General features: G+C 38.9%; 1 protein-coding gene across 7 annotated transcripts in view; it reads left to right on the forward strand.

The window, feature by feature from the left end:
* LOC117971124 (zinc finger protein 501-like) overlaps positions 1-14,410 on the forward strand; it is a 111,421-nt gene extending 97,011 nt beyond the window's left edge. For 3 of the 7 annotated variants that reach the window (XM_059017795.1, XM_059017794.1, XM_059017797.1), the window contains exon 3: positions 10,623-14,410. In XM_059017795.1, coding sequence (XP_058873778.1) covers positions 10,623-11,659 — 1,037 coding nt within the window. In that variant the 3' untranslated portion in view covers positions 11,660-14,410. Of the gene's footprint in view, positions 1-62; positions 389-1,085; positions 1,186-4,950; positions 5,149-10,622 lie in introns of those variants that run through there. The other 4 variants (XM_059017790.1, XM_059017792.1, XM_059017793.1 and 1 more) reach the window with 4 other exon arrangements.
* The last annotated feature ends 7,794 nt before the right edge of the window (positions 14,411-22,204 follow it).

A 22,204-nucleotide genomic window follows, 5' to 3' on the forward strand; every position in this document is an offset into this window, starting at 1 on the left:
ATCCTCGCGTATTATTGGCTGTAGAAACACCCTAAACCCATCTTGCGCGACTGATTGGCTGGCCTCCCTGTCGATGCATCCCGATGAGAAGAGGAGGTTGTGAAGCTGACTGCCAGAGTTGCCATGTTGCCTCTCAAGCTGGTTTGTGTTTTATTATGATGTCCGGCTGTGGATCCGAAATGGCGTCGGTTTTGTCTCTCTGCTTTGTATTTCAAAGTTGCTGCTCGTCATTATATTTTGTATGAATACCAACGGGAAGGACTGTTTTTTTTAAAAAAAATATCTGAATGGTTTTATTTAAAGTGACGGTTTAGATGTGAAACGGAAGTCTTGAGATCGACTGAAGAAAGAAACAACTTAGGCTGACAGCAGAGTGAGATACAGAGAGGTAAACAAAACTTAATTTAATGCACACTGATTTTTCATTTGTACTTCCAGCACAGCACACAACATGTCAACTTCAAAATGAACTGCACAGAAATACAGTTAATTTGAACCCTCTGCTGCATGACTTTGTTTCTGAGGAAAAAAAAAAAAAAGTTTCCATCTTTTGTCTTGGTATTTAAGGCATTCTGAAAACAATTATAGTTAATGTGTGTTTTTTTAAAGATATTTACTTAGACTGTGGCTGCGTTCACGTACGCATATTTTCCCTAATGCTGCGCAGAGTGATCAAAACCTGTCCAAGTTCGCCATCTGCGTGAACTCATCCTGAAAAGACGTCACCAGATCAGGCATCTCCCGAGCGCAGATTCTGCGCAGATCGCGCATCTCCTGACAGGTACTGCGCTGGAGCAGCCGCGGCGCAAAACAATAGACGAGCGCTGGCTGACAAAGAAGCGTGTAGGCAAGCAGATACAATCCTCACTGCATGTGCTACTGCCACCGAGTCAGGGGGTGTGAATCACCTTCCAGTCAGGTCATTAATTATCTTATGAATGATTTGTAATACAAATTAAAATGATTTGACTCCTTTTCCACACAGTTATTTTACTTTTCAAATATTCAGATATTTATTCTAAAGGTTTAAACGTAAAAAATGGTAGAAGGTTGAAATTAACCTAAAACTGCTCTGTTATTTTCAGCAGGTGTAATTGGTTATTGATGAAAGGCTATCGGGGACAGGGAATAACCTACTTTGAATTAAGGAGAAAATCGGCTTTAATAACAGGTAGTTGAAGTGAGGTATGTGACCTTATGTGCAAGTATTTGAAGTATTTTTGGCCCAGATCAAAATACAGTACTGTCTAACAACCCCTTTGTGAGAGGGCGGGGAGGAATCCTGCCCGTTATAATACTCATTAATTTGTCTTGCATCACAAAACATACGTTTATATTATCTCTTTATAGCAGGGACTGTTTCTACTACACATTTTCTGACCGTGCTGTAAATTATGAAGTTGGTGGAGCACAAAGGGATCTTCGATTGCATCCACTTCTTCTGCGATAGGAATTTCTCTCAACACCACCTCCATTTTGGTTCTGCTCAGAACTGTTGTTCATCTACCAAAGCTGTCCACGCTGCGTCTGCACAGACCGTGACGTCACGCACAGACTCCCGTTTGCAATCTAGCCGGCAAAAAAGTGTCGTGAACGCACCCTGTGTTCACGCTGGGTGCAGTGGTGTCTAACTCCGCTGGCAGGAAGGGCCATAAGATTGTTTACTTGGTGGGCCGCACCGTACATAAAACGTTATACATAGTAATCTATCTGAAAATGTCTATAGACATTGTATGTAGTTGAACAAAACTGTAACCCATGCATAGGATGGAAGCCATGCATTCGGTTGCTATTATGTTAGAGGTGTTTATCATGCTTGCTATAAAGGTTTATAGCAAACAAGTCAAAGTAGCATATACAGTTATGATCCACTTATGAAATGTTTGTAAAAACAGGTTGAAGAGTTGTTTTTTAATTTAGGGTTGGGACAATATTGAAAATCTCGGAAATAATTGCGGGACAGAAAAGTGCGATAATTCCAATTACCGTGGTGTTTGCTCACTTAGATTCCACTGGTTGTACAAATGTAAAATACAGGAGTGCCTCGCTAAACTGAGGACAGGTTACCTGGGATAATTAAGAGTCCGATTTAAAACACATGCACAGTTATACTGCTCCATTTATTTTAAATGCATTTCCCTTGTTTGCTAAAATACCATTTCTGTGTTGTGTTCTTTGTACACATGACGTTAAGAATGACTGTACAGAATACACTATACAAATAGTAAAATCAAATGAATACCCCGTGCATTGTTTCACTTCAGCCTATAGGCTACTATAAATAATAATTGTAACACAAGATGTAGCATGTCTTCTCTGTACACATTTCTGTAGCATTAGGAAATAATAAAACAGTATTTTAAGTTCACACTAAAGGAATTTAACACACTTCCTTTTTACCCAACTATCGTACTCAATAGTACACAAAACAACAGTGCATGTTGCATTATTTATTTATTTATTTATTTATTTATTTCTTAGCAGACGCCCTTATCCAGGGCGACTTACAGTTGTCTACAAAAAATACATATCAAGATAAGAGCAAGATATAAAATACAATGACTTCAGTCCTAATAAGAGCAAATACAAAACACAGTGTGATTTGATATCGGGGCAGTTCAAGAGCAGATAACAGTGTTGATAGTTACATCAGGGTTAGATACGAGTGCAGGTGAAATACAAGATACTACAGATTGGGTTCAGTGCAGGATTAAATACAGTAAAATAGGGAGCAGTTAAAGTGCATTAAAGGCAGAGTGCTATATTGACCAGAAGGGAAGAGTTGAGTTTTACAGGTGTTGTCTGAAGAGGTGTGTCTTGAGGAGGCGCTGGAAGGTGGTCAGGGACTGGGCACAAGCTACAGCATTAACAAGTTATGATACCATACAGTACCTTACATATACTGCACACAATAAAGAAATAACAGATACATTTTAAATGTACAATTGTTTTCTGATGGTAAGATAACCTTAGTGTAGCATATTTTGCACATAGGCTACCTCCATTTTCTCCATGAATATCGAAGTGGATACTGACCTTGTAGCGTTTAATTTTTTGTTTTGAAAGACACGTGACGAGTAGGTTTCGTGATGCAAAGAGAGGATAGGGTAAAACATATCTCGGTATTTTATGGCTTAATATTTCCTCAATAGGATTATTGACATGTAATCGTATGTTTTTATATTTATCAATGCTTTTATCATAAATGTTTTTTTATTTGATTAATCATCGTGTGATTACGCAAGAGTTCTTGCAGTAAATTTAAAATACATTAAATATTGTTTAATTACGGTACAAAATAAACTTTTTAATGTGTGTGTTTATGATCAATTGTTTCATGTAGTTTAGTTTCTCATCTGTGTAGACCACTGCTGCCCAAACCCGGTCCTGCAGAGCCCCTATCCAGCAGGTTTTACCGGTAACCTTTAATCATCAATTTCTTAACACCTGAAGCAATTTCATTGTGATCAATTAAGCAGGTGATTTATTAAATGAAGTCATTTAGAGAACATTTGGTACAAAAAATGAACTGCCCTCAATGGCCTGGATTACATGCTGGGAAAATGTCATGACTTAACTGTCTACTGTCATGACTTATTTAAGGTGGTACGGCTGAATTATACATTTAGGTCATTTTGGTTTGTTTAATTTAACAATTCCTGCTTTGAAACTTCATGTTGTATTTGATTTTTGTATAATGTATTACATTTGTATTCAAACATAAACCAAAACTAACTAAAATTGTAATCCAGACCGTACCACCTTATAGAAGTCATGACAGTAAAAGAGTCATGACATTTTCCCAGCATGTAAACTGGCCCAATGACCAGAGTTCCCTTAATTGCTTAGTTATTTGCTTAATTGATCAATAACTTACATGTGTTCCCAGTCTTTAGAAATTAGCAATTTAGGGTGACCTACAAAACTTACTGGATAGGGGCTCTCCAGGACCGTGTTGGGGCAGCACTGGTGTAGACCATGGTATGACGGCATCAATGAACTCGATCTGACAGTGTCACATGGCGCTAAAGCAGTGACACACATAGCAACAGAACGCTGACGTGATGTCACATGACAGCGGCTGCTCTAATACACTACAAGACATACTAATTAAATATTACTAGAGCAGATGAAATTACTTGTGGAATAATTAAATGAAAAATCGCAAATTCAGCTGGCATTAAAAATCGTCATAATGAATACAATATCGTACATTTCATGGTGACTTCTGTTCCATATGATGTTATTGGAAATCGTCCCAACCCCAATTTTATTTTATTTAGTCGTAAACAAGGACAGTCAGAAGAATGGGATATTCTTTTTTTGGGATATTTTCAGGCCTGTGGGATATTTTTCTGTAACCATCTAATGTTTTCCAACTACTAAATGGGAAATTTATAAAATATCCCGCCCCTGTTGTGACAGTCAGCACTGATTGATTTATTAGCGTTTGTGTCCCAACGCAATGTTAAAGGCGCAGTGCACTGCACACACAGCTCATCAGATTCACAGAACTAGCAGGATCTGTCACTGCACCAGCAGGTGCACAGCACCCCTGTATTTCAAGCCAGGAGGTGCTGCCACACCCCTCATAGGTATGCAATGTAGGGTTAGGTGGGGATATTCAACCCCCTTGATATGTTCATTAATAACTTCTCATGCAGATATTTGTCTGCTATTAAAGGTTTACCTAATGTAACAAATATTACTTAATAGAATAATCCCCGTGTTTTAGGGCTGGAATAGCCATGCATGCATATTGTTTGCAAGTTGTGTCAATATGTTAGAGTACACAGGAGAATTCATATTGCAAAGGTGCAGATGATATCAAGAACATTTTAAATAAAGCTTGATATGTGAATTTAAATAATATTGGATTCATCTATTATATAGTTTCTATAATATGCAGTCTGAAATGACAAACTAAAAGTCTTGTCTCCTTTTCTTCAGTGAGAACGGATCAGCCTCACTCAAAGGAAGTTTCTGAGATGGAAGCAGCTCACATCAGCCCAGAGCTTCCTATTCGATGGGTTGTTTCTGCAGACAGGACTGTTGAGATCAAGGAGGAAGTGACTGAGCTGGGGTGTGACCAGGCCAATGAGCGGATCCTGCAGGAGGAAACGCCACCTGCTAGCATCACTGAGAGAGGTGAGTGACACTGGAATGCAGATCTATAGAGGGGGGCTTTACTGAAAGAGGGGAAGCAAGCCTGTGAAATGCACTGCATTAGGGAGTCATTTATTTTTAGTTGGCTTCTTCACTGGACTTCAGCAGAAAGCTGTTTATAGTTCAGTTTGTTTTCATTCTCCAACACTCATTTTAAAGCCCCATTCTTTGAAACCTGCTTGTTACACCATGTCACTATATGACAATACTATTGGTGCCCTAATTTACATGGAAACAGCATTTCTTTCTCAAACTATTTCAACTGGAACTATTCTACACTAGAAACTGGATTGTTGTTTATGATCAAACTGACATTGAGTTTAATGCAGGACCAAATGAACATGTACATATTTTAAAATACACTAATTCAAATTAAGTAATCTCAGAAACATGATAGAAATTATGCTCAGACAAGTTTATTTTAGACAAGCTTTAAATGCATATGCATGTTTGTACAGTTATGTTAAATATCTATTTAAACAGCTCTACCATATTTCTTCACAATGATATAATGGGCAGTGTTTACAGTAGGTTTGCTGTGTTCTGTGACCCGAGGCATGCAGAGCGCTGTCCCGAGGACAGTACAGGACAGCACAGGTCAGTGAGTCTTGTGTCCTGTGCTGTCCTGGCTGTGCTGAGTCTTGTGTCCTGTGCTGTCCTGGCTGTGCTGAGTCTTGTGTCCTGTGCTGTCCTGGCTGTGCTGAGTCTTGTGTCCTGTGCTGTCCTGGCTGTGCTGAGTCTTGTGTCCTGTGCTGTCCTGGCTGTGCTGAGTCTTGTGTCCTGTGCTGTCCTGGCTGTGCTGAGTCTTGTGTCCTGTGCTGTCCTGGCTGTGCTGAGTTTTGTGTCCTGTGCTGTCCTGGCTGTGCTGAGTCTTGTGTCCTGTGCTGTCCTGGCTGTGCTGAGTCTTGTGTCCTGTGCTGTCCTGGCTGTGCTGAGTCTTGTGTCCTGTGCTGTCCTGGCTGTGCTGAGTCTTGTGTCCTGTGCTGTCCTGGCTGTGCTGAGTCTTGCGTCCTGTGCTGTCCTGGCTGTGCTGAGTCTTGTGTCCTGTGCTGTCCTGTGCTGTCCTGGCTGTGCTGAGTCTTGTGTCCTGTGCTGTCCTGTGCTGTCCTGGCTGTGCTGAGTCTTGTGTCCTGTGCTGTCCTGACTGTGCTGAGTCTTGTGTCCTGTGCTGTCCTGGCTGTGCTGTGTCTTGTGTCCTGTGCTGTCCTGGCTGTGCTGAGTCTTGTGTCCTGTGCTGTCCTGGCTAGGTTGAGTCTTGTGTCCTGTGGCAGTGCCCTGGCGCTCTCGTGAGTGTCTGGTGTAGGTTCTGCATACTTTGCCAGAGTCCTTATTAAAGCCAGATCTTAGAACACATAATTTGTTACCATAATTGGATTTTATTTTCTTTCATTAGGCAATTAATAGAAATGCAGCAACTAATCAATGCATCGATTATTGATCATGGTCCTTAAACTTTCCAAGCTTCAAGTATATATTGGTGAATCAGTGCATCAAATCAGAGCCCAGTTTGAAGTTACCCATTGTCAGTTTGCATTAAAAGATTGATTTTGTAGTTATACACTGATATAGTGCAAGTACGGTAGACAGCCAACGTACAGGCATTGCTGGAATACAGACCTGTCTGCCTTTGGATTCACATTGGACAAGTCACATCCGTTACAAATGTTTGATCTACATTTTCATGATTTAAAAATGAAAGCTGCACAATTATTGTAAAAGTTGAAGAGTCAGACACTATGTACGGTTTGGGGTTAAGGAGAGGGAGGACGGAAAAGCGATGTTTGGTAATGTATTTTATAATCGGAAGTGTTCCCACTTGAATGTAAGATGTGATTTTCTGATAAACATGTTTATTTTGAAAAATAAAATCTTGTGATGCATCGATTACTATCATATGTGATAGATGAAGAAATTAGGTTGCCGATTGCAACACTGGCAGTTCATCATTGATTTAAAAAAAGTTGTCAATAATAATAATAATAATAATAATAATAATCATAATGACAAGCAGCTTTAAACAATAATAACATTTGAAATGAAATTTGGAAACTTGAAATGCAGTCCTGAAAAGTAAACTTGTAAGAAACCGAAAATGTAGCGTTTACAAAATGTAGAAACTTAACAAATTAAAATGCATAAAGTGTATATTAATTAATATGTGCAGGTTAGCACAACATTATATTAATGTGACACAATATCTGTAGTGCTCTGACTGGGGCCTGTATTAACTCACATCGTACAAGCTTAACCTGTAATTTAGTCCTACAGCCACAACAATTGAAAAAAGGAGGCTTTGTAAAAAAAACTGTTTTATTGCCGTCATTTTGTAAAAATATTACATTAAAAAAGTAAATACAAGACTGAGAATGTCTGACCACATACCCATGTGGAATACGTGGTCAGCATTCACAACTGTGGACCTTACAAACAAGTTGATATAATAAATAAAACCACATAGCAAAACATATGGTTCTACCTTTTCACATGATGTTCAAACACTTTTCCTGTCTGTGAAGCAATGCCTCTTTAGAACATGTCTCTTATTAAGATTGGTGTAGTGTAAAAATGTAATCAGAACACTGGCAAATTATGAACATATTCACAGGAGAGCCAGGACATTGCCACCGGACACAAAACTGACTGTCCTCTACTGTCCTCAGGACAGCGTGACAGATCAGCACTCTGCGTGTCTCCACAGGACACAGCCTGCTCCAAACTCTCTCTCTGTTTAAACAGCAGCTTTGGAGATTAAAATACCCAAGAAGTATGCTTTCACAATAGGGCTTGAATCGGTGGGTTATTTTCTGCTTCTCCACTAGTCTGGTTTACTTGGAAACCTTACCAGACCTTGCAGAATCATACCTGACCAAACAGCAAATAACAAAATATCTCCTGACATTGTTTTGAATCAGACCATGGGCAATGAAATACATTTTCTAGCAATCATTTTTCTTGAAAGATGAGAAGTTGGCAAAGGATACAGAAAGAATTACAGCACTCCCATAATGTAAACTCATTTTAGATACTAGATGTATTCTTTATTTAGTAAAATGTACAGTCACGGGCCCAACAAAGATTGACAGGGTCTGTTAGGTTTTGGCATTTTCATAGTTAATTTTTTCAAATTTTGAATGATCTGCACATAAGAACATAAGAAAGTTTACAAACGAGAGGAGGCCATTCAGCCCATCTTGCTCGTTTGGTTGTTAGTAGCTTATTGATCCCAGAATCTCATCAAGCAGCTTCTTGAAGGATCCCAGGGTGTCAGCTTCAACAACATTACTGGGGAGTTGGTTCCAGACCCTCACAATTCTCGGTGTAAAAAAGTGCCTCCTATTTTCTGTTCTGAATGCCCCTTTATCTAATCTCCATTTATGACACCTGGTCCAGATTACATTTTTAAAACATTTTTTTTTTCACTTTGGCTTGCCAGAAGGCTTGATTCCTGTTAGGAGTGTGTCAGTGCTGAACATGTTGATGCACCTCGCAGTTTTTTAGCTACAGTCAGCACTCGTTTATCCATCCCCTCCTATCATTGTTTCCCCTGAGGGATAAATGAGTGACGGCTTTACGATGCTGAACCACATCAAATATATATTACACCATTATACCAGAAATAATCACCAAACGCACCCACGCTTTTGTATAAAATGTCATTTCCAAACAAACATTCATCTTCCAATAATGTGTGACAAAGTTTGCCCAGGGTGCCAGGCAGGCATTATTTTAATCCTACCAAATAAATATGTATTGTAAGACAGCAGGGAGGGAGTTAAAATCCTCCCTTGCACAAAACACGTGCATATGCCCCAGTGGCTAATTGTTTTATTGTTTATTACCCCCTGCACCCGGGGGTGATTGAAAATTAGAACCGGGTGCAGGGTATTTAAGACGTGCAGCCAGTCTGCATGAGGCGGCTGCTGAGTAGAAGGCAGATAGTGTGCTCTGTCTTAGCCGTCAAGTACTGTGTTAAACCTGTGTGGTTTTTGTTTTGTGTTTTTGTGACAGGTAAACGGCTTAGCCATCCTGCGAGTTAGTCAGGGACTTACCTGTGTAGTCAGCGCTCCAAAAACGGAGTTAGGCGTTTGTTTCTGTTTTGTTTTTGTTAATTAAAAATAGCGCGACCGCGCGAGAACATCTATTTCTGTGTCCTGGGTTGATTTTTAAAGGGGCAACAAACCTGAGAGTGGTACAATCGTATTACAGTATCTACACAGGATAGATACAATTAGAAATATACAGAAGCAGCTTGTGCAACAATTAAGCAAATGAATAGTTATTATTAAGTTAAACTGTTGTAACACAGTCAATTATTGGGGTGCCAGGTAGAGTCAGAATACACTGCACTACCAACTACTAAAATGTCTGACACACCTTACCAGGACTCAAATGTACCAACGCCATCTAAACCAACGCCATCTAGAGTCAGCCAAGATATGTGGGGACAAAGCAAACAGCAAATGGAAGCAGAGTGGTATACTGTCCAAAATATTTAATCTCAAAGGACTAGACAATTCAGTGGTTAATTTCCTCCCCCTTAATCAAATATCAAACAAGACCCAAAAAAGAAATCAAAGAAAACAGAAATACATAAAGTAGGTCTGGACTGCTAATTAGGGCAATTAACCAGTGGCAATTAAGCATTTAAGGCTTTAAGTAATGCAGTATAAATGCCCTGGTTATTCAGTGTAACCAATGTATACGATTTCATACAAAACCCGTACCTTTTGGTGGCCACCAATACAAAATACAACATCCCACCTTTATCAAAGTAATTCTGTGCAGTTTAGGGGAATAAACCCTTGACTATCCAATTAATCCTATGAGTTAAATAAGGATTGCAATAGGTAAAAGTAGCATTTAAGAAATGACAAAATGCAATGCAGAATTAACAATCGCAGTGAATACTGCCAAACTCCGTTATTATTTATTTACGTTACATTTAGTTTCTTTCTCCTCTCTCTCACTCCGTTCTCTCCTCTGAACAACCCACCCCGAGCATGGAGAGCTACAGGCTTTTTAAACAGATGACCATTAATCACTTAATTAATTCGGGAGATGGCCACCTTCTACACAAGGTTTTTAATTGTGGATGGGGCTTCCCATCCACGCTGCCAAACCAAAAACACACGTCTCTTCGCCGTCACATTTAACAAAACGAAACAAAGACAAAACACTGCAGGATGGCACCTCGCTCGTCCTATATAATAAATACACAAATCATAAACCACAAATACAAAATAACACAAATGAGACACAGGAGCGGAGGGGGAGACCCCGGTCTAAAAATAAACAAACAATCATGTACAGGGCTCCTCGCCCCGTTTCAAATGCTAAAACTAAATTTGAAAGAGATTTGCTTTGTGGTCTGCAGGAGGCGGTCGGCATTAGTTTATGAGGAGTGTACCACAAAATGCATCATGTGAAAAAAAACAACTTTTGATTCTGTTTTTCAGGTCTGGATATGAAGCTTCCTGAACTGAAGCCTGTCCCTGTTAAACCAGAAGTAATCAACCTTGAGCCTTTATTAAATGAAGGAGAGGAATCTCTTGACATGTATGCTAATGGAGAAGAGGGGACTGAGCTGGGTTCCATTCAGAGGAAACATCACATCTCTCAGCAAGAGGCTATCCAAATACATCCTTCATCACAACATGAACCAAGGTCACCTTCACCCTGTGGGACAACAACATTAGAAAAAACACACCATCAAATTCACACAGAAGATAAACCATACCACTGTAATGTTTGTAAGAAGAGTTTCACTCAGGTAGGAACACTAAAACACCACCAGCAAATTCACACAGGAGAGAAACCACACCAGTGTTATGAATGTGGGAAATGCTTTGCTGTATTGGGAAAACTTAAACAACACCAGCAAATTCACACAGGACGGAAACCACACCAATGTAATGATTGTGGGAAGTGCTTTGTTGTATTGGGAAAACTTAAACACCACCAGCAAATTCACACAGGACGGAAACCACACCAATGTAGTGAGTGTGGAAAGAGCTTCACTGAAATAGGAAATCTTAAAAAACACCAGCGAACTCACACAGGAGAGAAACCACACCAGTGTACTGTATGTGGGAATAGCTTTACTGTATTAGGAAACCTTAAACAACACCAGCGAATTCACACAGGAGAGAAGCCACACCAGTGTAGCGAGTGTGGAAAGAGCTTCACTCAATTACAAAGTATTAAAAAACACCTCCGTATTCACACAGGAGAGAAACCACACCAGTGTAATGAATGTGGAAAGAGCTTCACCGAAATAGGGAATCTTAAAAAACACCAGCGAGTTCACACAGGAGAAAAACCACACCAGTGTAGTGAATGTGAGAAGAGCTTTGCTGAATTAGGAAACTTTAAAAAACACCAGCAAGTTCACACAGGAGAGAAACCTCACCACTGTATAAGTTGTGGGAAGAGCTTTACTCGGTTAGGAAGCCTTAAAAAACACCAGAGAATTCACACAGCGGTGAAACCATAACCATTGTGCTGAATGTAGGGGAAAGGTTTGATTTGGTGGGACACCTTAAACCACCAGAAAACTCATGTAGGAGGCTGTGTGGTCCAGTGGTTAAAGAAAAGGGCTTGTATCCAGGAGGTCCCCGGTTCAAATCCCACCTCATCATTGTGTGACCCTGAGCAAGTCACTTAACCTCCTTGTGCTCCGTCTTTCGGGTGAGACGTAGTTGTAAGTGACTCTGCAGCTGATGCATAGTTCACACACCCTAGTCTCTGTAAGTCGCCTTGGATAAAGGCGTCTGCTAAATAAAGAAATAATAATGTAGGACAGAAACCCTGTAACTGAAGAGATGAACTTGTTTGAATCAAGTGAAAACATTTAAATGTGATGAAAACAAACACATTTTTTGTCATACTATTCAATACTTAAGTATATTGGAAACTAGTAAAACACATATCAATAGTATTAGTCATTATACACGCAGTACCTTGAAAATGTTATTTAAACATGGTATGCTGGAATTCAGTATTGTTTAACTGCATTTAAAACATGTATCACACTGGCTTGAAAGACATTGAATTTCAAAGTTATTTTTATGATTTTATGATTGTATAACTAATTAATTTAGGTGGTAGAATATATACAAGAAAACAGTTGAGTAAATCCATATGAACTGAAGCTCTCCCAACTAGTATAGATTACAAAAAAAGCAACAATAGTCATAATATGTGTTGTACAAAAAGAAAAAAATGACTTGGAGTTGTTCATTGAGGTGAACATGTTTTTGTGAAACAGTACCAGGCCATAAAACTCACAAGAGCTGCTGCATTCCTGTAGGTTCATACACATTCGTGTCGCTGGCACTGAAACTGTGGAATTAGCTGCCACCATCTGCAGGAGGTACCAGACATAAGACCAGCAAAAGAACAGGAGATATTTGACACATAAATTAAATATTACACTTCATGAAAAGTCATAAGACTGGATTCTGGAATGGAAATGGAAACACACTCATTTTTATAGTAAATACCAGCGGTATACCCCTCCTACTAGCCACCCTGTGTTTTTACTTCCTTTCCCATTGGAAAGGCTGTGCATTTGAGACCACATAGTTCTCATGAGAGTGTGCTAGCGACAGTACAGTAGGAGTCTCTGATAGTATGTGGCAGATACAAAGTGAACGCTATGAATGAAACACAATCGACAGCTATGGAAACGAGTTCAGCATCACCCTATAGAATAACTCATTGTGCTTCATAAAGTCGAATGAAACCAGCTGAACAATGTAACGTTAACATATTCAATTACATTACGCTTTGTAGTTTTCTATAGTACTTAATGAAAAACTGACAAATTGAAAAAGGTGGCATTTCGAAATCTAACATGAAATACTACTGTCCTACTATTATGGCTCCTGTTTAGACTTTTGCAATATCATTTTGTAGTTTCTTTGATTACATAAAGTTAAGTAAAAGATCTAAATTATGTTCATATATTGTGTTGTTATTATTTTTAAATTGTCTCAATCCTAATATTATATTTTATTAGTATTTATTTCTTAGCAGACGCCCTTATCCAGGGCAACTTACAATTGTTATAAGATATCACATTATTTTTACACACAATTACCCATTTATACAGTTAGGTTTTTACTGGAGCAATCTAGGTAAAGTACCTTGCTCAAGAGTACAGCAGCAATGTCCCCCACCTGGGATTGAACCCACGACCCTCCAGTCAAGAGTCCAGAGCCCTAACCACTACTCCACACTGCTGTGATGCAAAACTTTTGGCCATAGGTGTACAACAGTATTAGCAGCTAAAATCAAGTGAAATTCCAGTAGTGTGCATTTTGCAGGTGTCAAACTTTCCCTTCTCTATGGCTAATAAAACAGTCACGAGTAAGTTTATTTGGAAATACACAATTAAGATCCAATTTCCATACCTTCCATACTGTTTGGGTTTTGAGTACTGGTGCTATCGTGGTTTGTGCAGAGCTTATTAGTCTGTTGATGTACTGGTGACTAAAAAGTGTTAAATTGTGCGATCCAAGTCAGCCTTACAACACGTAAAATGTTTCTGCAGATCACATTATTAATATCACTGTTCTGTTGTGATGATGCAAACTGCATTGCTCGTACTGCGCTCACCTGTGACTCAAGGCTGCTGAGTACCTGCCACTTCTCCCACTGTTCACCTGTTATAACCGCACCGCGTGCAAAATGAAGTTTTTATTTTTCATTTGAATTCACTTGAAAGAGAAAGCACAGAGATTTATTTTTTCTTGTGTTTCAAGCTGGTTTGCAACAAGTGGTTTTGTTTTTGCGGTGGTGAAACACGATGTTCGGGTCTGCTAACACAGACATACAAGAATGCATGCAGATCTCAGATGTTATTTTTATAATGGGAGCTATTACGCCTCTATAAATGGTCTAGCTATGTGTTTTCGGGTATGGAGTCATAAATGCTATTTATATATTCTGAAATGCAATTAACTGTACTGCACATTCACATTTAGTAGCAACATATTGATCATTTCCTCAGTGAAACAACAATACAGTTTACAAGAAACTGTGAATAAACATGTAGATGTTATAAAACTATATTAATAAGAGTTATAACTTGATGAGCACAACTCAAGTGACACCAGCAGCCTTTGAGGCGGGGGTTATTGTCCAACAACTATCTAGGAGAAGATATTTGATTACACCCAAATATGGGGGTATACAATTATCAAATGAATAGATTGTCTTTGTTCTGTGACCTAAAAATTCAAGGAACCATCTGTCCAGATCCATGCTGCTGAATATATATATATATATATATATTCTTATATATTCATGCTGCTGAATATAACATTCAACCCCCCTTCTTCGTCTAAAAATAGTTTTGGTCCAGGATTGACCATAACTGACCTACAGTAGCCGGTCTGTTCTGTGTTTTCAGACTAGTTAAACGTGACGAAACTACTTATTAAAAACAAATGTACATCCTGCAAAAATTGCACCACTAGCATGTGTGTGTCCTGAAGCGTCGTTAGTAACTGAAGAGTTGAAACAGTTGCTCTGATTTGGTGTAGGAATGTTATTACTAGGCATTGTGGGAATGCTAATGCAGTTACTGAACATGTTACCAATCACAAGGACTATGATTTCCCATTGTTTTGTTTGTTGAAATCTAAAATTATGTTTGACCACCCTACTACAATCCTTTCAAGACAATCATGATTATCATGATAATTGTTAGTCAATAATCAATAGTTAAAAATAAATCAAGATGGTGAGCACACCTTTAACCCCTTTACAGCCCAGCGTTTCTGTCAGACGTCACCCCACAGCCAAACATTTTATGACCGATTTTACCACAGTCTTGTGTTGCTATAAAAAAGTTATTTGGAGACAGTAGAGTGAAAAATGATTTTTTATTTCCAGACCCTTGCTAGAACACACTACCACATTTTCAACCTAACAAAACATTTTTTTTGGCAAGTTCATTATTATTATTATTATTATTATTATTATTATTATTATTATTATTATTATTATTATTATTTTATTATTATTATTTTTATTATTATTATTAGTCACACTTTATTTTAAGGTCATTTTTTGTTTTGTTTATTAACTGTTAACAAACAGCTAATAAACATGTTAATGTACATTATTTTTTGTTAACTGTTAGTTAATAATATATAATATGCCAGCTAAAACTACAAACACCAGAGCCCTATGGATGACCAATCAAACACCAGAGCCCTATGGATGACCAATCAAACACCAGAGCCCTATGGATGACCAATCATACACCAGAGCCCTATAGATGATCAATACCCAGTCGATCATACGATCAATGTTTGTTAACAGTTAATAAACAAAAAAACGGACCTCAAAATAAAGTGTATTATTATTATTATTATTATATTGTTTTCTAACTTTAGGAGGTATTTTTTCAACAAGTCCACTTTTTAAAAATAAATAATGTTATCTTATGTACCCTGGGATAAACTAAAGGGATTTTATTCATAATTTATCACTATTTATTAAACCTATATTTGTACTCAACATAAACAAATTCTCCACATGGTAAAATAGTAAACAACTACAATGAAAAAGTCAACAGGTTGCATAACAATACAAACATTCATTAATTCCATATAAAAGGAGTTTATATATACTGAGCATCAAAAGAAAATTATCACTTATATTTGGATAAAATTCACTAGATGTGATTGAAAAATGACAAACTCTGTTTTAGAGCAGGTGCAGTGACTTTTTATTGTGTTGATTAACAACTGAAATCATGAAGATGCTGCAAAATGATCTGTCGATCTTGGGCAGGTGTTGTGACTCTTGGTCTCCCAGTTCATGGCCATTTCATTGACAGAGTGTGTCTGGTTATACTGTCTCGCCAGGTTTGAAATTGCTGGCTGTGAGCACCCAAGACGGTGAGCCACAGCACGCTGCCCTAGTCCAGCCTCCAACATGCTGATCGCACGAAGGCGTTGCTCTCTTGACAGACGTGGCATATTGGTTTTTTTTTCTGTGATTTTCTTTATTGCTTTTATTCAAGCTTGCAATTCAACAGCTGAAATCGCTCCATATCCAGTGTCCAATCAACTGTCTCACTAATTAGGTGATTAAGCGCATCTGCTTCAGTCACAGTCACTCAAGCGTGTCGTGGTCAAGGATGAATGATCGAGGGATTAAAAAGAAACGAAAAAACATGTTGTCAATGTCTATCATTTATATACCTTATTTTTTTCGAAAATAAATGTGTTATAATAGTAATAAGTTTCTTTTGATGCTCGGTATATAAAAAAATAATGTAATAGGTTGGTTTTCTTCAAAACAATAAACCAGTCTTCCTCGGGTAATCTTCAATCAAAAGAAGATTACACGCAGATTACTGCCTACTGGGAGAGGGACAACACCTAGAGGCAGTGGAACTCTCCCTTCACCAATGAACAGAGTTGGCCCCACTTCACTGGAGGCCCGCCAGTAGGCTGTCTGAGATGCAGTGCCAAAAGCACAGTTCGCCACTCCTATCAGAAGTTTGTGGGTTAGATCCAGCTTTAGCTGGCTTGGTTATGGACTGTACCTTATGAAACATGAGTAAACAAGGATCATCTGCCCTAGGCCACAACTGCTCTTTGAGTCATGGAAAAACAGTTTCTTATCATGATTTTCAGACATGGAGGCACTTGGAGCTGGGTGCAAATTTACATAGCTAAGGATAGACCAGCACTAAGCAGTAGATTTAAAAAAAAACCTTACATTAAACACAGGAAAACAACACAATGTTCAGATACAGAGTTTCAATGATTTAAAGGGGCACATAAAACTATTATAATTTATATAAAACCTTACACCTTACTATAGTGGAAAAATAAGCTGACAAATGGTTTTGATTCAAAAACACTTTGTATGAAAGAAAGGTATACCTCCATGTGACAGAGAGAGAATGAATCCTAGTCAACAATCTCCCTCCCGACCTGTGAGGGCGCTGTGTGACAGGAACAGAGTGCCCCGGAATGGATGGTTTGACAGATCATTCCAGGTTCAGTTGAAAGTCGGCCATCCAGAAAGGGGGCGGAGCCACAAAACCAGAAGTCATCACCGTAATGCGGTAGGTGATGTGTCAGTCACGGATTGGAGGATACATGATTGGACTCGTCACCGAAGGAGGCGTGACTAAAGGTATGTCAGGGGATGTGGCCAAGCAATCTGTTTCTTTGTTATGGTTACGGACGTACCTGTAAAAGGAGTACAGATAAGATAACTGTGAGTGTTGTATTTTGTTTGTGTTTATAACTGTTTATTTGTATTATTATTGTTTATTATTGTTTCGGGACTGAAACCCAGTATTATTTCGCTGTGCAGACAACACATTGCTGTGTAACTTGCCAGCACTATTACTGAACGGTGCAAAACTGGGAAAAAAAAGAACTGTTTGCACCGTGAACTCGGTCTGTGTGTTATTGCTGGAGCACTGCATCACCTCCTTTCCACCTACAGTCTATTGAATCAGGATTTTCAAAATGATGTGCAATATTTCTATTTTGTCTGCCAACCATAGCTTAAGTGACACTCTTTAATGTCGTGGCCACAGCACTGTTTGATCACTATGGCCTTGGATTAAGTCCATCAAATGATATCGAAAGTCATTAATTAACTGCAAACATTTCAAATACAAGGTGAATGGTTATGTTTGTATTAATTGGAGTGACTGCATTTTTGGGCACTCCTTTGGTTGGTTATTTTTGCAGGAGGTGAGTATTATATTTCAGTTTGATTTCCAAATACAATTTTGGCTGCTCATGTTATAGTTATTCCTCTACATAAAATGTTTCATTATTTTTCAAGAGATAGGTGTTATCCAACCATTCTTTTGGTGGCTGGCATTGACCCCCCTCATACGTTCCTTCATACTGTTCTGACCTTAAAAAAAATTGGGAGCATCATTATTGGACTATAGCCCTACCTCTAACTGAGGGGTCTCTTTGGTACACATACCCTGGTTATTAGGCGCTCTCCTACGTTAATTTCAGTTTCTTTAATTGTTGCATATTTGCGGTCATTTTCAGCTTCTATCAATTTTTGTTGAACACCAGCTTTGATTTTGAGCTGTGCTAATATGTTCTGCACCTGTGTCAAGTACTCAATTTGGTTTTGTTTTATTTGAGCGCCTACCAGGTCAATTGGATTAGGATCTAATGGTAGCCTCATTATTCTTCCTGTCATAATTTCATGTGGGCTGATCCTTGTTGATCTGGAGGGTGTGGCCCATATTTTGGCCAAATTATTGGAATGGTTTGAGGCCAATTATTTCCTTTTTGTAGCATTATTTTTGTCATGCTTTCTTTGACTGTCCGGATCATGCGTTCAACCACCCCTGAGCTCGACGGATGGTGGGAGACATGCCATTTTTGTTTTATGTCTAGCATTTTGCACAATGCTTTAAACTCTTTTCCGGTAAAGTGTGGTCCCTGGTCAGAATTGATCTCCAGGGGCGTCCCCCATATGGGTATCCATTTTTCCCATAGGATACATGCCACCGTCAGTGCAGTGTTGTTTCTGGTTGGAAGGATTGGTCCAGTATCATAAGACCTTATTGTAATCCCCCTTGGCCATGTTAAAGGTCCAATGAAGTCAATTTATAACCTTTCCAAATGGCCACAAGGGGGTGCTGGTCTAGACAGACGGACTTTGCCTGGGCGGCCAGAGTTAACTTGAGCACAAATCAAACACAGCTTACATACATTCACCACATTAGTATGCACGTTAGGCCACCAAAAGTGGTTTTGCAGCAGAGTCAAAGTAGCATTAACCCTCCGTGATAGTATTCATGATACTAGTGACTTAATGAATGAAAGATTGACTTCTATGACTGAAAGTTCCGTGTGTGTCTGTGCCAAGTCCCATATTGTCTGGATCAGTGTATGGTGTTTGATGCGCTCACCTGATGATATCACAAACCTCCGTCAGGCCCATTCTGCAATATAATCATGTACTGTGCTGAATACGTGACGACTATGCATATGGGGCCCGTTGTGTTCTGTAGGACGACTATGAGGGCTGTGAGTTCAGCAACTTGTTCCGATTGATCCCTAGGGAGCTGGAATGCGTGGCATTCATTAGTGTCTGGCTGGTAAGCCACAAAGCCTGTTTTGAAATGCCCATCCAGCCAATACCTGGAACCATCACTGTACAAGGGGACCTGGCTCAGTTCCTGTTGGTCAGACACGATATCTGGTTCATCAGGCTGGTATGTGCATTCATGTGGCTCTCCATCAGTGAGGAGCATGTCTGCAATCATGAGTTTATCATCCTTAACTGTGTCCATATTGCGGTGCAGGAGGCCCGCTATCCAGCAGACCAATCGTTGGGCAGATACACCTCTGATCTGCCCGTCCAGTAGGAGTTTAATGGGTGTGTGTGTGTTGTGTGTAAAATAACTTTATTAAACCCTACAAAGGGTTCAGTTGTAAGAATGGCCCAATGCACACACAACAGCTGCTTAAGGCATCAATCATACCCTCTCTCAAATGGACTTTGTTTCCATGAGTAGTATGCAACCGGCCTCAGCCTTGAGCCATGCATCTGTAGTAGAAATGCATTGAGGAGCAGCAGCGTCTCTAATTCAAAAACACTTTACATAAAAGAAAGGTGTATCTCCAATACAATCATATAAGCATGAGTTACAAACTGAATTTGGACCAGGCCTCAGTACAGCTCAGTGCATATGTTTGTATCAGAAAACACAGATATCCATAGAGTCAGTTCAAAAAGGGAGGAAAAAGACTTACAAACTTGACAAGATTTGATATTTAGAACGTCGTAAGCAACTGGTGACTCCCCTCCCGTTTGTCTTACTTCTGTCCAATGATAAGGGTTTCCACTCTATCATTGCACATTCCCTCTGCGGGGGAAAGAGGGAAAGGGGGTGTGCTCTGTCCATGATGTGTTGTGTGCCACGTTGTACATAGCAGGAAGCACCCATCTTGTCTTTCAGTTCCCCTCCTCCATCTCACACTGTCTATGCTAGTCTCCTGCCTTTTGGCGTTTAGCTCAGACACCCATCTGTGACTTTGAGTCATGTTAGACCATGCAAAACTGCATGTAGCTGGTTTTGCCAATGGGAAATGAAAGAACTCGAAACTTACACAATACTGTATAGAAACTTAATATAAAAGCATATTAAAGCAACTTACTATAAAATTAATTAATACCTTATGCAGAAAGCCATTACTACACTACTTCCCAATCATTTAGCAAGCATATTTACATAGTTATTATAATACAGTTATTACATATATATATAATTCCTTACTTTCTACATTTGATTATTACAGTATATGTCTGTCCACACTACAGATTCATATTAGATTAAAATATTAATCATTGATCTGATAGCGCCTCCTCATACTTACTGTACATTACATTAGGTCTGTGTTTGACACGTTTATGTCTGTATAATAAATGATCGCACTAACAATGAAAAACACACAGTATGAAACAAATACAGTTACTGTTATTTTCACAGATTATATCAAATGTATGGAAAGAATGAATATATACAGTAAAATACAGAGATTACTATACATGGGATGTTACATCTTATATATACATATACTTCTAAATAAACACATTTTTAAGTTTTGCATATCACAAAATGAATTACTTACATGTAGCATATGTTTTCATTTTCAAAAGGACAATGAAACATATAATAAAGTTTTGTTGGGCTGATCTGAGACTGGATGTGTGAGAGTGCCAGCTACAACACCAATGAAATCCACTCTCTTCAAAGTGAACAGCAAGACAACCAAGCTGTGTAAGTACAGTACCCACCACTTACACCGTCCAGGGTTACTGCGGGCAGCGTTTATATCGAACTGTGGCAGGGCAGGGCCCTGCCTGTAAATAATATTGTTTTGTGGTGATTTGGTGGTGGTTGGCAGGATGGGGTTAATTTCCAAGCCCTGCCAAAATACATGTGAGAATGTGGCTGGAGCTAATTGAATCATTGATGATAATTAGGCTCCAGCCAGATGGTATAAAAAAGGGGAAAAAATCCTTTGTTTGGTGGAGGAGTTTTTGGTAAGGGTTTGTGGTGTTATTATTTTGTTAGCGGTGAAGGTGAAGGTGAAGGTGAAGGTGAAGGTGAAGGTGAAGGTGAAGGTGAAGGTTGTGGTTGTGGTTGTGTTTTTTCTATTTTGTTTAAACCTTTTGTTTTGGTCCTTGAGCTGGTTATTTTGTTCCTGTTTATTGTGTTTGTTACTTGTTTTGTTAAACCTTTTTATTTAGCTTTGTGAGCAGTGTTTTTGTTTGTTCAACTTTTTGATCTATTTGTTGTTTATTAAACGGTGCAGCAGCGCTTAAACTACAGCTTCCTTGCCTCTGAGTCTCCTTCACAGCCGATTCCATCTGGGCCCGCAACGCTACTCTGTCACACGGACAAATAGCGTTTTCCATTTGCCATTCCCTTTGATTTCAATAGCAAAGTCATCGTTTACACCATGATAAACACGCCGTATATTTTGGGCAAACTCAGCTGTTTGGATCTCGTTATGTACCATTCACATTCATGTTATAAAACTAAAACGTACAAACAAATAATAAACACACTTAAAACAAACAAGATCACTGAGTCAATAAAAATGTGCCTTATAAATATCATATGGGATATACTGAAATTGAAGAAGGGAACTATGAAAAAGACCTAGGAGATTATGTTGACTCAGAAATGTCTTCATCCAGACAATGTGGGGAAACTATAAAAAGGGCCAACAAGATGCTCGGATATATTTTGAGAAGTGTTGAATTTAAATCAAGGGAAGTAATGTTAAAACTTTACAATGCATTAGTAAGACCTCACCTAGAATATTGTGTTCAGTTCTGGTCACCTCGTTACAAAAAGGATATTGCTGCTCTAGAAAGAGTGCAAAGAAGAGCGACCAGAATTATCCCGGGTTTAAAAGGCATGTCGTATGCAGACAGGCTAAAAGAATTGAATCTGTTCAGTCTTGAACAAAGAAGAATATGCGGCGATCTGATTCAAACATTCAAA

This window comes from Acipenser ruthenus, chromosome 57, assembly GCF_902713425.1.
Source record: "Acipenser ruthenus chromosome 57, fAciRut3.2 maternal haplotype, whole genome shotgun sequence".
Classification (NCBI taxonomy): domain Eukaryota; kingdom Metazoa; phylum Chordata; class Actinopteri; order Acipenseriformes; family Acipenseridae; genus Acipenser; species Acipenser ruthenus.